The sequence below is a fragment of the Macadamia integrifolia genome, unplaced genomic scaffold (assembly GCF_013358625.1).
Source record: "Macadamia integrifolia cultivar HAES 741 unplaced genomic scaffold, SCU_Mint_v3 scaffold2384, whole genome shotgun sequence".
Lineage (NCBI taxonomy): Eukaryota > Viridiplantae > Streptophyta > Magnoliopsida > Proteales > Proteaceae > Macadamia > Macadamia integrifolia.
The window spans coordinates 81,663-95,718 of NW_024868677.1; the positions used below are offsets into that span (position 1 = coordinate 81,663).

The window sequence follows — 14,056 nt, forward strand, 5'->3', positions numbered from 1 at the left end:
AAAAAAGAAAAAAAAAAAAAAGACATTTTGACACAAACTGAAATTTTCGTTTTTGACAGAAAACGTCATTTTTGGAACAGAAACATTACCAAATGCAGCCTAACTGAAATCGATATGGTCTCAATTTTGTATTTTTTTTTTTCCCCTAACTATGAACCCCTTGAACTGACGTGCCTAACTTTATGATTCAGAGAGACTCAAGCTTGAAGACTTCTAGTCTTCTATTAACTCACATACCCGTATTTTGAAACCTTGACCTATACATACATATATAATCAAAGTCATCAGACCTGTCCATATATATGCATAATCCATCTTTTAATTTTTTGTTAACCAAAATGTTTGACCAGCTTACGTGCACCTCAACAAGACTCATGTGTAATACATCTTATTATCCATAGTCGCATGAGAAATTAAGGTGGTATACACAACCCCAAGAGGGTAGCACCTTTGCTTCAGGAAGTGTGTGGTTCTGAGTTCGACTCCTCTTATCTTCTTAGAGCCACTCACATTGGGGTGTTTAGTACTCTTCATTGCTTTCAGTGAAAATTGAATGGTTTTCAATCAACCCCAGTATAACCTGAAAGCCTAGATACCCGTAGTTAGCAAAAAAAAAAAAGAATAAGTGATGGATGCCAATTTTTAACAAAAATAAATATAAATATAAATATAAAAATTTCACTCTGTTGCCATGTGTAAAGGATCCAAGAGCGTAATCTCCAAAGCCAACACTCGCTTGATTGGAATTTTCTAATTACAATCGCCATTGACAGCTGTTTTGTCTCTTTCTGATCTGCTCTAGGGGCCATGGAGGAAGTTGACGATCCCAGTCGAGCCCTATCATTGGATCATTAGATCATGGAACGTACTCCACCAATCCCAAGTAACAAGTTTGGAATCTTGTTGGTCAAAGGTCGTCTAAGAGCCAGGAGATACTGGATACTACTAGTGGGACCCAGAGTGGACCAATAGTCCCATTATTTTTATTGATATGCAGTTCATCCGAACGTGCACACATGATGAATATACTCGAGTACGTAGCGTTAACAGTTAACACTGTAAGAGGGAAGTTTTGAGATGGTTACGGAAGGATCTGGGAATTGATGACTTGAAGGCCACTTGCCTACACGTGCATGACCATGATTGTTCGCACTTTCTACCATATGCGATCTTTACATGTGTTCGATCCCAATGCGCCTCATCAAATTTCCACGTGGTAACCACATGACTAATCATCTCTTCAGCAGGTGTAATCTTAGGGCCCGTTTGATAATATTTTAAGAAATGCGTTTTCAGAAATGAAACAAAAATCGTTTGACAAAATTATTCCGTTTCACTTAATTTCAGAAACACAAATAGAAATTCATATCGATTTCTGGTTCAAGAAACAAAAACAATGAAATCACTCATTTCGTCATTTCGTGAAACAGAAATTAGGTCCAAATTTTAACCCAAACCCTGACATTTTCCCCTCGACATTAGACGGTGCCTCATCTTCTTTGTTCTACAAAGAGCATATCCCATTGTACTGCTCTACAAAGCTGCTACTCCCTCACCAGTGATTCCTCTCAACTTAGGACTCGTAAAAACGACTGGAGCAACCCGTGAACCTCGCTCATGTCTTCTCACCTGCATAGATTCCTCCCAAAGAGCTACAAATCATACCACGAGTGAGTTGTAAAGCAAGAAAGGGTAAGTCCACTAAAGAGGAGAGGTCGATCGATCTTCCACCTCTGACTTTCCTCCCAAAAGCATCACTTTTTTACAGGTATTGTTTCCCTTCAACATCAACCTATGATCTCTTTCTCTAATCCAATCATTGGTAGGAGAATGTTCACCCCATATCGACAGAAGCCCTAAATAAATGTTCGAGTATTTTGAGTAGGTGCTATTGATGCTTCTAATTCATTCTTCTTACATCATATTTTGTAGATTTTAGTGGATCAAAATTTCTAGGGTTTTGTAAGGCACTTTTGCCGGTTACTATCAACTTCAACCACTCTGTTAGAATCGAAAAGGTATCTTGAAGAATAGTAAGGATAGCGTCTTCATGTAAGTGCATTCTACCATTCTGCTCTGAAACTCACTCATGATTCGGTTTGATTTCAAATACCTATTAGGGCTTTGTCCATTTTTGTCATGCTCTATTCTGCAGAATGTTATCTTTACAGCATTTGGAATTTGTAATTTTGCTTCATGTTGTTTTTTTATTTACTTTTTGTTTTTCTTTTTTTCCTCTTTGCCATTTCGGTTAAATGTCTATAAGGTTTACTTGTGTTATATCTATAGAAACGTTTCCAGAAACATGACTTATCAAACACCTTCAATTCCGTTTCTGTTTCAAGAAACGACAGAAACGTTATCAAATGGGCTCTTAGGTGTTTATGTCTACATTCTATGAACACTAGTTTAACCTAATGGTGATAGTTTCAATTTAGAGAGTTGGCACCTAGGAGAGGAGGTCGTGGGATCTAAGGATGTGAATTTAAAATCGAAATCATTTATCGAAATCGAATCGAGCCGTTTACACTGAAATTGCAAAACCGTTTAGTAAATGGTTCGGTCTAGTTTCAAGTTTCAGAACGATTAGCTAAATGGGTCAGGTCCATTTTAACTGTTTAACCCGTTGGTTTCAAACCAAATTGAAATCGTGAAAATCAAACCCTTTAAACTGTCAAAACGGATCCAATTAACCTGTATAACGATTAAGCAACCAACTTTTTTACAGGTAATATTTTCTCTTTTAACCTCGTATGAAAATTCTTTAGACATTAGTTTTACGTTCTAAGTAATTGTTTTCTTCCTTTATATAGCTGAGATGGATGAAGAGGAATTATTTGAAGCCTGGAAGATGTGTATTCAGAGCCTTATACTCCTACTTTAGCATCATTCACCATTAATACTGGTGTTCATTAGTAGTTTTGTTTGCATTTCACTTTCTCAATGTAATATTTTCTTTTGCTTAGTAGTTTGGTTGTTTTAACAAAACATAATGGTTTGCATTTCACATTCTCAAGATTGAATCGTTTATCACCAAAAGTAAATTTTAGTAAACCTGAGAATAAACTAGCAAATCGATTGCTAACTGTTTAAAAAATAATCCATTTCACCTAAATACCCCAATTTTTTAAACTAATTGTTGCCACTTAGAGTTGGGAGATTGCACAAAATTATCTAAAGTTCTGGGATACATGCAATACAAAGAGAGGTGTTTGATTGAATTAGACTATGAAATTTGCCACATGGTTAATCTAGACTATGCCCTTTCTATCGAACAATCAAAATGGACATATCAGTTATCAACGTGGCAGAATACAAGCATGTTTTGCGATCTTTAAAAAGAAAAAAAAAAAAAAAAGGCAGTATTGTGTATGCCCAAACACATACACGGGAAAGTGCAATCAGGCTGTGAAAATATGCCCATGCCCCGACTCCACATTGGAGTGCTCTTTGCAAGCCAAAAAATGAGGGAGGGTTGGGCGTCTGTCGTTTAAAAGATATTAATCTCGCTCTTCTCTCTAAATTTTGTTGGTTTGTTAAGTCTGACAGCTCTTTGTTTGCTTCTGTTCTTCGTGGAAGATTTGTAGCTACAAATGAGTCTCTTAAAAAGGGTAACATCTCTTCTTCAATCTTGTTGAGACTGAAAAAAGTTTGGGCATTTTTTTGTGTATCTGAAATGTGGATTATTGGTGATCGATCTTCAATCAATTTCTGGTATGATCGCTGGATTAATGGTAAGAGTCCCTATGATATCATATCTGATGGTCAACCTTTCTCTATTAACTTAACAGCAAAAGTTTCAGATTTCATCGTAAAAGGATGTTGGGCTCTTCCTCTCATTGTTTCGGATGATATGAAGGCACTTTGTGATCTGGTGAAGTCCATTCCTTTCCCCACAGTGGCTGTTAAAGATAATAGAGTTTGGTCTCTTTCTAAATCAGGCAAGTTCGCTGTTTTTTCGGCTTGAAATAGCCTTAGAGAGAAATTACCTGCCCCGGCTTGGACAAATTTAATTTGGTAAAAAAGGTTGCACCCTAGGTCGTCACTATTTGGCTGGAGGTTAGTTCATTGTAGTCTTCCAACCAATGATAAAGTATCGAAGCACAATATTCCTATGGCGTCACGATGTCATCTCTGCTTTAAAAATGTGAAATTATTTTATCATATATTTTTGGACTGTGATTTTGCAGGCAAAATTTGGTCTAAATTGTTGAATTTTTTTGATCAAAGATGGAGCGGTTTTCCCTCTCTTGAAGAGTTATTCTCTTGGTGGAAGAGAAAAGCTAAAGTGCTCTCGATTGGGAAGGTATGGCTTGCTGCAGTTATTCTGATTCCTCACCAGATTTGGAAGGAAAGGAATAATCGAAGGTTTGATAATAAATCTTGTCCAATAGATCAGGTGGTGAATTCAATAATTCAAGATCTCCAAAACTTTTCTAAAATGGCAAAGATTTACATTTCTTCGGTTCCTACTTTATTGATTTCCAAGAAATTAATGATATCAATTTCCCGAGCACTTTCTGCAAAAATTATTGAAGTTATTTGGGCGCCTCCTTCATCTGATTGCCTCAAATTAAACATTGACGGATGTTCTCTTGAAAATCCAAGCTGTTCTGGGGCTGGTGGCATTATTAGGGATAGGAATGGATCTCCAAAGCTAGGTTTTGCTATCTATGAAGGTGTGGGAACCAACTTCATGGCAGAATTCAGCGTCTTTTTCTATGGGTTGCACACAGCTTCATTGATTAATACTATGAATTTGTGGATTGAATGTGACTCGCAGGCTGTGGTAAATTGCATCACCAATCAAAATATTCCATGGATTTTTCAGCAAAAATGGCAGTTCTATAAAAGGTATTTAGATAGCATTTCATGGAGGATTTCACATTGCTATCGCGAAGGAAACGTGGTAGCCGATAGATTGGCTAAACATGCTACAACAACTCAGTTAATTACAAGTTGGAACTCTGCGCCATTTTTTGTTTTCCATGAAATATTTTGGGACTCAAATATGAGACCATGATATAGATTTTGTTAGTTAGTTTTATGATGATTGGGTTACATTTCTGTTAATGGCAATGCCGAAGGTAGAGAGGTAACTCAATGGGTTTTTTCTCTCATTCTTTTGTGATTGAATTTCTTTATTTATTCAACATATATTTTTGCTGACTTTTAGCAAAAAAAGTGTCTAGGCATAAGCAACACAATCAAGTAGTGTTATAAAAAAAAATGGTAAATATTTGTAAAAATAATAATTTATAAGAAAAAAATGTATCCTAAACATAACATTTATAAAACCTAAGGAACCCAAAGCACAATAGTTGTGAAACACGAGGTAATCGAAACATAATATGTATGAAATATAAGGTACCCAGGGCATCATTTCTTCTTCGATGGCTACTCTTTGGGGAGACATACTGAGAGCTGAGACAAGCTGTGAGGTTGGATTGAGGAGTTTGGAGTGTAAAAATGGTATTTAAATTTTGAATATTTTAATTCAAGATATAATAATGGTAAAATAGTCTTTTCAAACACCTCATTTACACCGTCACCCTTCAGGGTGCGAATATAATTAATTGTTCAAACATAAAGGGGAGAGAGTTTTAATAAGACAAAAGTTCAAAGTTCATGGGAGGACCACGTAAACTTTTCTTTAAAAAAACTGAACTTTTCGGCATGAATTAATCTGCTAAACAATACGACAAGAGGAGAAGAAATAGTCATACACCTCATGATTAAATAGTAAAATAACCCACTAGGCATACCATGGGCCACTCACACAGGGGAGTTTAGTGTTCTTCACTGCTTTAAGTGAAAGTTAAATAGTTCTCATTCGACCCCAATATGACTCGATCTATATGATTAGAGGGTCAGTATGGGCCTGCGGGACGAGTGAGATTGAAGGCCTGAATACCTGTCATCAGAAAATAAAAATAGTAAAATAACCCTTCTCCAAAAAAGGGGTCAGGCAGGCATTCTAGTTTATGAAAGGTCTCCACATATTATGAGAGCAATTCTAGATGGAAAAAGCCTTATTACATACAGCATTAGGGTTGGGGTTTTCTTTAACTTCTTTATTCAGCGACAAGGAATGAATATTGAAAATGGACTTTGCAAAGTCGGGTCTTGGGGTGACGATAGTCGGTATTGGGCACTGGTTGGATTGTTGGAATGAGGACAAGACGCCTGTGACTGACGGTGTCCAAAGTCTCAAAATAAAACGCGGAAAAGAGGAAGGTGGGGGTGGGAAAAGAAGAAAAGGATGACTTTGTTCGAATTTTTTTGCTTTGATGGTGTTGACATATATTTATTGGTGGACTTTCAAAGCTGTGGGAAAGTGATGTGGCTGTTTGTATTATCAAATAAACCAAAACAAAAAGAGCTGTGCCTGTGATTCCCCAATTATCAGAACTTGGAAAAACAGCTGTGAGCTTTGATGTTACAGAGTCGAGGAAGTAAGTCTAAACTCCGGAGAGGCATAGAGAGAGACCTAAATCCAACCAAGTTATTAAAAATAATGGTAATGGAGGTTGAATTGACACCCGCGCTTAGATATATGAGGTGAAATGATCGACCCAACCTCTATTAAAGGGAAAATGATTTTTCTGTTGATGATTCTATGTGTGTTTTCATTGGCCTTTGCACATGCATAGCAATCGCACTCCTTCATAGGAAAACACTTCTCCATATTATATGGTAGGGGGATCGATGTAATTAGGCTGCATGGTGTGTACCAGTGTGGACCAATGAAAGTGTGTGTAAAGCCAGAATCCAACAAGGGTAGGATATTTCATTTCACAAGGGGGTAGGGATGGACATTTTGCCTTTCCTATGTCTAGGTACTAATGCCACGTAGTTGGCAGCCTTCTTTTCCTTACATTGTATTTTTCTTGCACCCAAATATAGGATTCCATGGAATTACCCCCTCACCCCCACGAAATAAAGAATTCTCATCTGTATTGATGCTCCAACACGCATTTTCATTGACCCTCGTGATCGTTGGTTTGGGATCATGCAGCCAAGTAACGATCTTTAACCTTATCATGGATCGAGTCTTCGTCAATTCTCCCTTGACTGTGTTAAGAACAACTGTCTAGCGCAGACCATGAACTACGGTGAGCAAAAATACCCGTGTTCACTAGGAGTTTGTTCCTAGTTGTTACCTATTTTTCCTCCCTACATATAAAAAAAGGATTTTATAGCGCCACCCCCTAGAGAATGCCACTATTAGAGAGAAGGCCCTTGCATAATTCTAAATTATGCTCAAGCCCCCTATCTTTAGTCTCTGTTATAGAATATATCTTAAACGCTAACATCAGCTGATATATTATTTTTTTTCAATCCCCTTTAAAAAGTGAAGTACCTGATATACCCTCTCTTAACCCCCTAACCCCAAATCGAATCTGAACTCCTTCATTCCCTAATCAATATTGATGATGATTTAAATAAGATGAGCAAATGAACTCACTAAAGAACAAACCTGGAAAATAAAACCCAAGCACTGAACTGATCCAACTCTGGGTAGATAAGATCGAGATGTAAAATGCTCAGAGCGACTCCACCTTGAACGCAAGTGCAATAAGTGGCAGGGACAAAGAGGGAGAGGAGGAGATGGTTGAATACACACAGGGACAGGAGAGAGAGACGAAGAGGGAGGAGTTTTTTTTTTTCTTTTAGGGTGCCATTGATTAATGCCATCTTTGTCGCTCCCCCTCTCTTGGATCTGAAAACCAACATATGTCAGAGAAAAGAGGAAAAAGGAAGGAGAAGGGGAAAAAGATTTGCAAAAAATCACCATTAATGCATGAAATCGAACATCCAGACTGAAAAAAGAACTTTCTTCATTGCTTCGCAACATCTCTATATTACTACCAAAGGGAGTGGGAGGGGGGGGGGGGAGGGGAGGGGAGGGGGGGGAAGGGAGCTTTTATTTTCTCTTTTGGAAAGGAGTAACAAAACAGCGACTATCAATCTACCAACCGCCATGGAAGAAAGCTCCACTGTGTCTAAACAAGTTGCCTCAACACAGAAAAGACCAAAGTTGATTCCCATGCTCAGCGAACCCCTCTCCCAAGTTCCCAACTAATAAATACCGTACTACAGACTCCATCCATCCAGGGTCATGGTAACTTCTTCGTCACTCCCAAAGTCAAAATAACAATGAAAAAAATCCGAGTAGGAACACCCCTCCTGACCTCCCACCTTAACCCACCCACACACACCCACCCTCTCAATAAAAAGGGTTAATTATGAATGCATGTAGATTGTTGGAGCTCTATTAACTCAATAAACTGGTATCATCATTAAAAGTTTAATTATAAATGCATGTAGATTATCAGGACTTATTAACTCAAAAACCTCATAATATGGACCACTGAGAGTAAAAATATTTCCTTTTCATGTTGTTTTGGAAGGCTATGCTTTTGTGTATTTCCTCTTATTTTTGCAATATATATGATGTAATTATTCTAATTATTCGATATAAAGATCATGATCGAAATTAGTCACATGTGAAATTAAGATATAATTTATTAAAGGAAAAAAAGTAGCCTAAAAGGCAAATGGCTTCTATGTCCATACACAAAGGGCGACGAAATGACCGCCCCACCCCTCATGAAAGATATAAATCTCGTCCTTATTAATGTTTATGTGGACCCTCTCTCTTCATTCAATTACACTCACATGTATATGTTTATGCACATCAATGATAATCTCGTTATCCCACTCATTAGATGTTCCACGATCACATCTCTCTCTCTCTCTCTCTCTCTCTCTCTCTCTCTCTATATATATATATATATATTTGAATTAAAATGGGAGTACAGATTTTGTATCTAAATTGGGAACCCTACCGATTTTGTAAACGGTAGCATCCAAGCTCTTGTTACCCTCGGTAGCACCTAAGGAAATGGAATATTTGGGTTATGTTGGAAAATTCTACCTTAAGAAGGTATTTTTCGGATGGGATTTCTCTACGATGCCATAGAGATGGCAACGAACAACCGATTGTTGGAGCACCTTGAATTGTGTGCCCATACTTTGGATTACGTGCCCAAGTGTTTTAGGCCGTCGGATATGTGTTGCCACCCCTACGGTGCCACAGAGGAGCCGAATCTATGTTCTCTACCCCTGCCCTTGGGATCCAGTTAAATTTTTTTATTTTTTATTTTACCATGTGTCAATATCTTTCAAGGTGAGCTTGCAAAAATATTTCTACCACGGGGGAATTTTTTTTCATTTTAAACTTTTTGGGGGGCAGGACCGGGAAGTCTCCACTCTGCAGTATTGTATGGTATCTTCCAAAGTTTGAACGATGATTTCGCCGTGATTTATACCCGCCCCCATACCCATCCTTCGTCTTCCATCCTTTCTTTCTGTCCACATTTCTCCTTTCTTTCTCTTTTGTTTCTGTTCCTTTCGCTTTCCATTTCTAATTTCTTTCTTTCTTTCTTTAATCCCTCCCCTCAATCAAGGGGGAGAAAGAGAAAGGAAACAGAATCCCATTTCTTGTGGAAGCTTTTAATTCTTCTTCTCCCTCTTGGAAGTCCGGTGATTTTTCCGACGACTTCCATGACGGAGAAATTGCTTTCCTTCCCTCTTTGACTCTCTCTCACTTTCTTTCGTGCCCATGTGTTGGGGTACGTTCCCAATGATGATGATTATTGGGGCTGACCGTGGTTTGTTGGCTTTAATTTTGAGGAAGAAGAGAAGTTGAGAGTTGAGACAGGTCGTAAGGCATTGTACTTGTTCATCCACCACCTGCATTCTTCCATGGCTGACAGCTCAGAGTTTTGATGTATCCTATTCCTCTACAACCCCCAACTCCCTCCCCCAGGTAAAAAAAAAAACCTTTTCCATTTCAGGAGGGGGGTTCCAAATTCCAAATTTAGCTAGTTTTTATTCATCTACGAAACCCAGTTCCCAAACTTTGGACTGATTGATTGAGGGAGAGTTTCAGGAGTTTTCCTGAAATCTCAAACATCCATTCTCATTTTCCCCATAGTTATTATAATACTTCTCTCCTCCTCCTCCTCCTTCCTCTAAATTAAGCATTTATATCGGAGAGTTGGAACTCCAATAAAAAGCGGTTGATGAATTGGATGAAACTTACAGCTCATTCACGGTAGAATGTTCCTCATACCTACTCTCCGATCTCATCTCCGTATAAAACCCTTTAATTAATCCCCTTTCCCTCATTTTTAGCAGTTGTTTACCCCCATCAATTCTCTCTCTGTCCTAGAGTACTTCCTTCTTATTCTATCCTCCTCCTCTTTCTTTCGGAATCTATCCGTCTCTTCAATAATGGGTTGTGCGAGTTCCAAGCAATCGAGATGCCGCCACTGCGGGAAGAACCCATCTGCTCTCTCTCGCAGCAATTCAGTACCGGTACACCTTCCCGTCCCTGTCTCCGCCTCCGTCTCTGTCTCCGCCCCTGTCCCAGTCCCCAAACCGGCGCCGGGCAAATGCGACGGCAATCAAATCGTCGCCTTCACCTCCTACACATTGGGTTCTCTTAGGCTTGATTCTCCTCTTCACAATAATCAACCTGACCATTATCACTGCTTCACCGATGGTGGTATCCCTCTTGACAATGACGACGACCATGAAGGGCACTTCTATTACGATTGCGAAAAAGAGAATAGGCAGAGAAATAATTCCGGCAACCATGACAGCAACAAGAGCAAGGAGGAATTCTCCAGGGAGATTCGATTGGCAAAGACGTGGTCGGACATGATCAAAGAGAAGATCCCCAAGGTCGTTCCCAAGACCCCAATTAGAACTCCGCCAGGCGAACCAGAGACCATCAATACGTGGGAATTAATGGAAGACCTAGAAGACAGCAGCAGCCCATTCCGCCTTTCCGATCCTGCCGACCCCAACCGCTGCTTCTCCTTTCACACCCTCCCCGATTCGATACCCTCCGACCCCTTAAATCCCAAATTAGAGCAGGGAAACGGCGACGAAACGCCCATTCCGCAATGGCTTCAGATTTCCAACAGCGATCCCGATCCCAATGCCAAGCCCAGTCTCTCAGATTTTGATCCGGAGATCATATCCACGTTCAGAAAGGCGCTGGAAGATATATCCCCGACGAACACCTCTCTTCTCCGGTCACCGGAACCCGAGAAGATTGCCTCGCCTATCAATAACCGGTGGTTGTCGATCCTATCTTCGAAGACAGAGGAGACGGACAAGAAGAAGACCTCAAACGGTTTGATGACAAGTGGGTGTGAGTGCCCGCCAGGTGGAGAGGACAAGGTGGTGATTTACTTTACGAGCCTGAGAGGGGTGAGGAAGACGTACGAGGACTGCTGCAATGTAAGGGTGATCATTAAAGGGTTGGGCGTTCAAGTGGACGAGAGGGACGTTTCGATGCATTACGCGTTCAGGGAGGAGCTGAAGGAGTTAGTAGGAAATGGGTTCAGAGGTGGGTTGCCCAGGGTGTTCGTGAGGGAAAGGTACATTGGTGGTTTTGATGAGATAAAGCAGTTGCACGAAGACGGAGGTCTCGAGAAGCTTATCCAGGGCTGCCGAAAGGTGGATGATGGAGGTGGCGGCGGCAGCGATGGTAGTGTATGTGGGGTATGCGAGGCTTGTGGGGATATAAGGTTTGTGCCATGCGGGAGGTGCTCGGGGAGCTGTAAGATCTATTACGAAGGTGGGGAAGGGGAGGAAGAGGAAGAGGAAGAGGAAGAGGAGGAGGAATTTGGATTTGTACGGTGCCCAGATTGCAATGAGAATGGGATCGTTCGCTGCCCCATCTGTTGTTGATAGTACCCTGTCAGTCGTCAGAGAGGTACAGAGTCGAGAACTACTTGTTCCATTTCAATTGCAGGCTTGAAGCCCATGACCGATTCTCTCTCTGTCTCTCTCTCCTCCCCTCTTCTGTTCTTCTCTCTTTTTGTTTATTGGTTTCCTCTCTATTTTTGTATTTACTTTACTCATTATTGTACAGTGAGAGAAGTTTTGATATTGTTACATAAGAAATAAGAAGGAAGAAAATGGAGATACTCTTGTTATTAAGGAGAGAGAGAGAGAGAGAGAGAGAGAGAGAGAGAGAGTATCATGAAAAGAATAAAATTGTGGATAGGTGTGGATTTTGTTGATTGATAAATCATATTTTCCCCAATTTTGTGTTCTCTCTCTCTCATATATTGTTTTCCTTTTATGAAGAAATATTCACATTTTTATGACTATCAGACAGGAGAGTTTGGGGCTTTGGGATTGATCCTCTGATCTTCTGAGACTCAAGGGTTCAAGCCCTTGTTATATATGTACCACTCGTAAATCTATAATAAGAACAGGTACAGATCGAGTCTTTTTAAATCCAGTTAGAATTATACCATTGGAGAGTCTCTTGAAAGAACTCTGATTGTTGATCTCAAGCAATTCCATTCAACTAGTTTCTTTATCAAACCAAACAATAAATTATCATCAACGTAGGTTTCAAGAAATGGAAGAAAAGAGTAGGCAAGGTAGTGCCTAAATCGATATGCGTTGCTCCCTTGACCTAGCCAGTCCCATGGTTTCTACGGTTTTTATAGGATCTGATGCTAATCCAACTTGCATGTGTGAGGGTGTATATATACATCTGGGGGATTAGTCAAACCAAAGGTTGGAACACCTTTGTTAGCCAAAAAAAAAAGACAAGGCAAGCCATAACTATTTTTCTCCTTTGTTGATCCTTTTTTTTTTCTTGATGTTTTACTCTATTTGTTCTGTCTATAAGAACTTATTTCTATTCATAAAATTCTAAAATTTTGCAGAGATGACCTGCAGAATGCAAAATTTCGTTGTCCTCCATAACCAAAAGGGACTCTCTCTTAGAAGGAATTCATTAGTGGTATTGGAATGTGAAGGGTCCACCTAATAAGCCATAGAAATGTCATATTAAGGGAGAAAGAACATTGTCGGCCAGCTGCATAAGTATACTTATGACCTCCTATGAAGGAAAGAGATAGACAAAGAAGGTGTTAGCATACACTATGCAATCTGGCAAAGTATCCCCTTATATTAAATAAGGGTTAAAGTTTCCCATAGCATCAGCTTAAAACCCAAACTGCACACCCCACCCAAATTATTGTTACAACCCCTATAAAAATGTCTTAGACACCCTATAGTTGAAACTTTTCATGTAATAGCCCCCAATGCCTAAAACTGCACATGGGCATCAAAGGGATTCCATTTAATAAATATATTGGCACACCTTTGTTGTCATAGGCATTGTAGTCATACTTTTTTTGGCCTCTTAGTATTTCACACTCAGTAATTCAGTGTGTATATATATATATATATATATATATACTTAAAAATCGTGTGAGGCAATGACAAGTCTTAGAAATGACGCAAAGTAAGTCACTTTCAAAGCATTTTGAAAGGGCAAAGTTTTTGTAGGGGAGTGTGGCCCCTTAGCCTAGACCCATGGGGGGTAAAATGATTGGCTCGCCCCCATGAAATGGAAAATGACATCTTTGTGGATGCTTTCTCGTGTACCTAAGAATCGTACTCCTTCATAGGAAACACTTCCTTATTTTGAAAATTCTTTTGGTGAAATGATTCCTACCTAGGAGCATAGCCTCTTCACGGTAACTCTCCAACCTCTCTTCCTCTCTCCTCCTCTCCTTTGAAATGATCTCTTTGCCCCCTCTGAAATGATTCTTGTTCAATGACATTCATTGTGTCTTTCTTGTCGGCGTAGGCTATGCTTCCAAGTAAGAAACACTCTCTCAATTCTTCTTCAAGGATAATATATTTTGTTCAGGAGTATAGCCTATTCCAACTCTCTCTCTCTCTCTCTCTCTCTCTCTCTCTCTCTCTCTCTCTCTCTCTCTCTATATATATATATATATATATATTGAGAGGAGGAGAGAGATAGACGCTAGGGGTGCAAGTGTAGGCCATGCTCTTGGACAAAAAACTACCACCTCTCTTCTTTATCATTGAGTTGAAGCTTTTGAAAATAAGACAAGGACAATAAAAAAGAATGTTACATGTTTCGAATATAACTATAGAAAAGTCATTTAGACAATTTCACAAACAAGAAATAAAGAGAGAG

The 14,056-nt window shown here is 39.4% G+C and overlaps 1 protein-coding gene across 1 annotated transcript; it reads left to right on the plus strand.

Moving 5' to 3' along the window:
- Positions 1-9,303: 9,303 nt before the first annotated feature.
- On the plus strand, positions 9,304-12,130 carry LOC122066422 (uncharacterized protein At3g28850-like). The gene has a single exon (XM_042630225.1). The coding sequence runs from the start codon at positions 10,303-10,305 to the stop codon at positions 11,770-11,772; it is 1,470 nt and encodes a 489-aa protein (XP_042486159.1). The 5' UTR covers positions 9,304-10,302; the 3' UTR covers positions 11,773-12,130.
- The last annotated feature ends 1,926 nt before the right edge of the window (positions 12,131-14,056 follow it).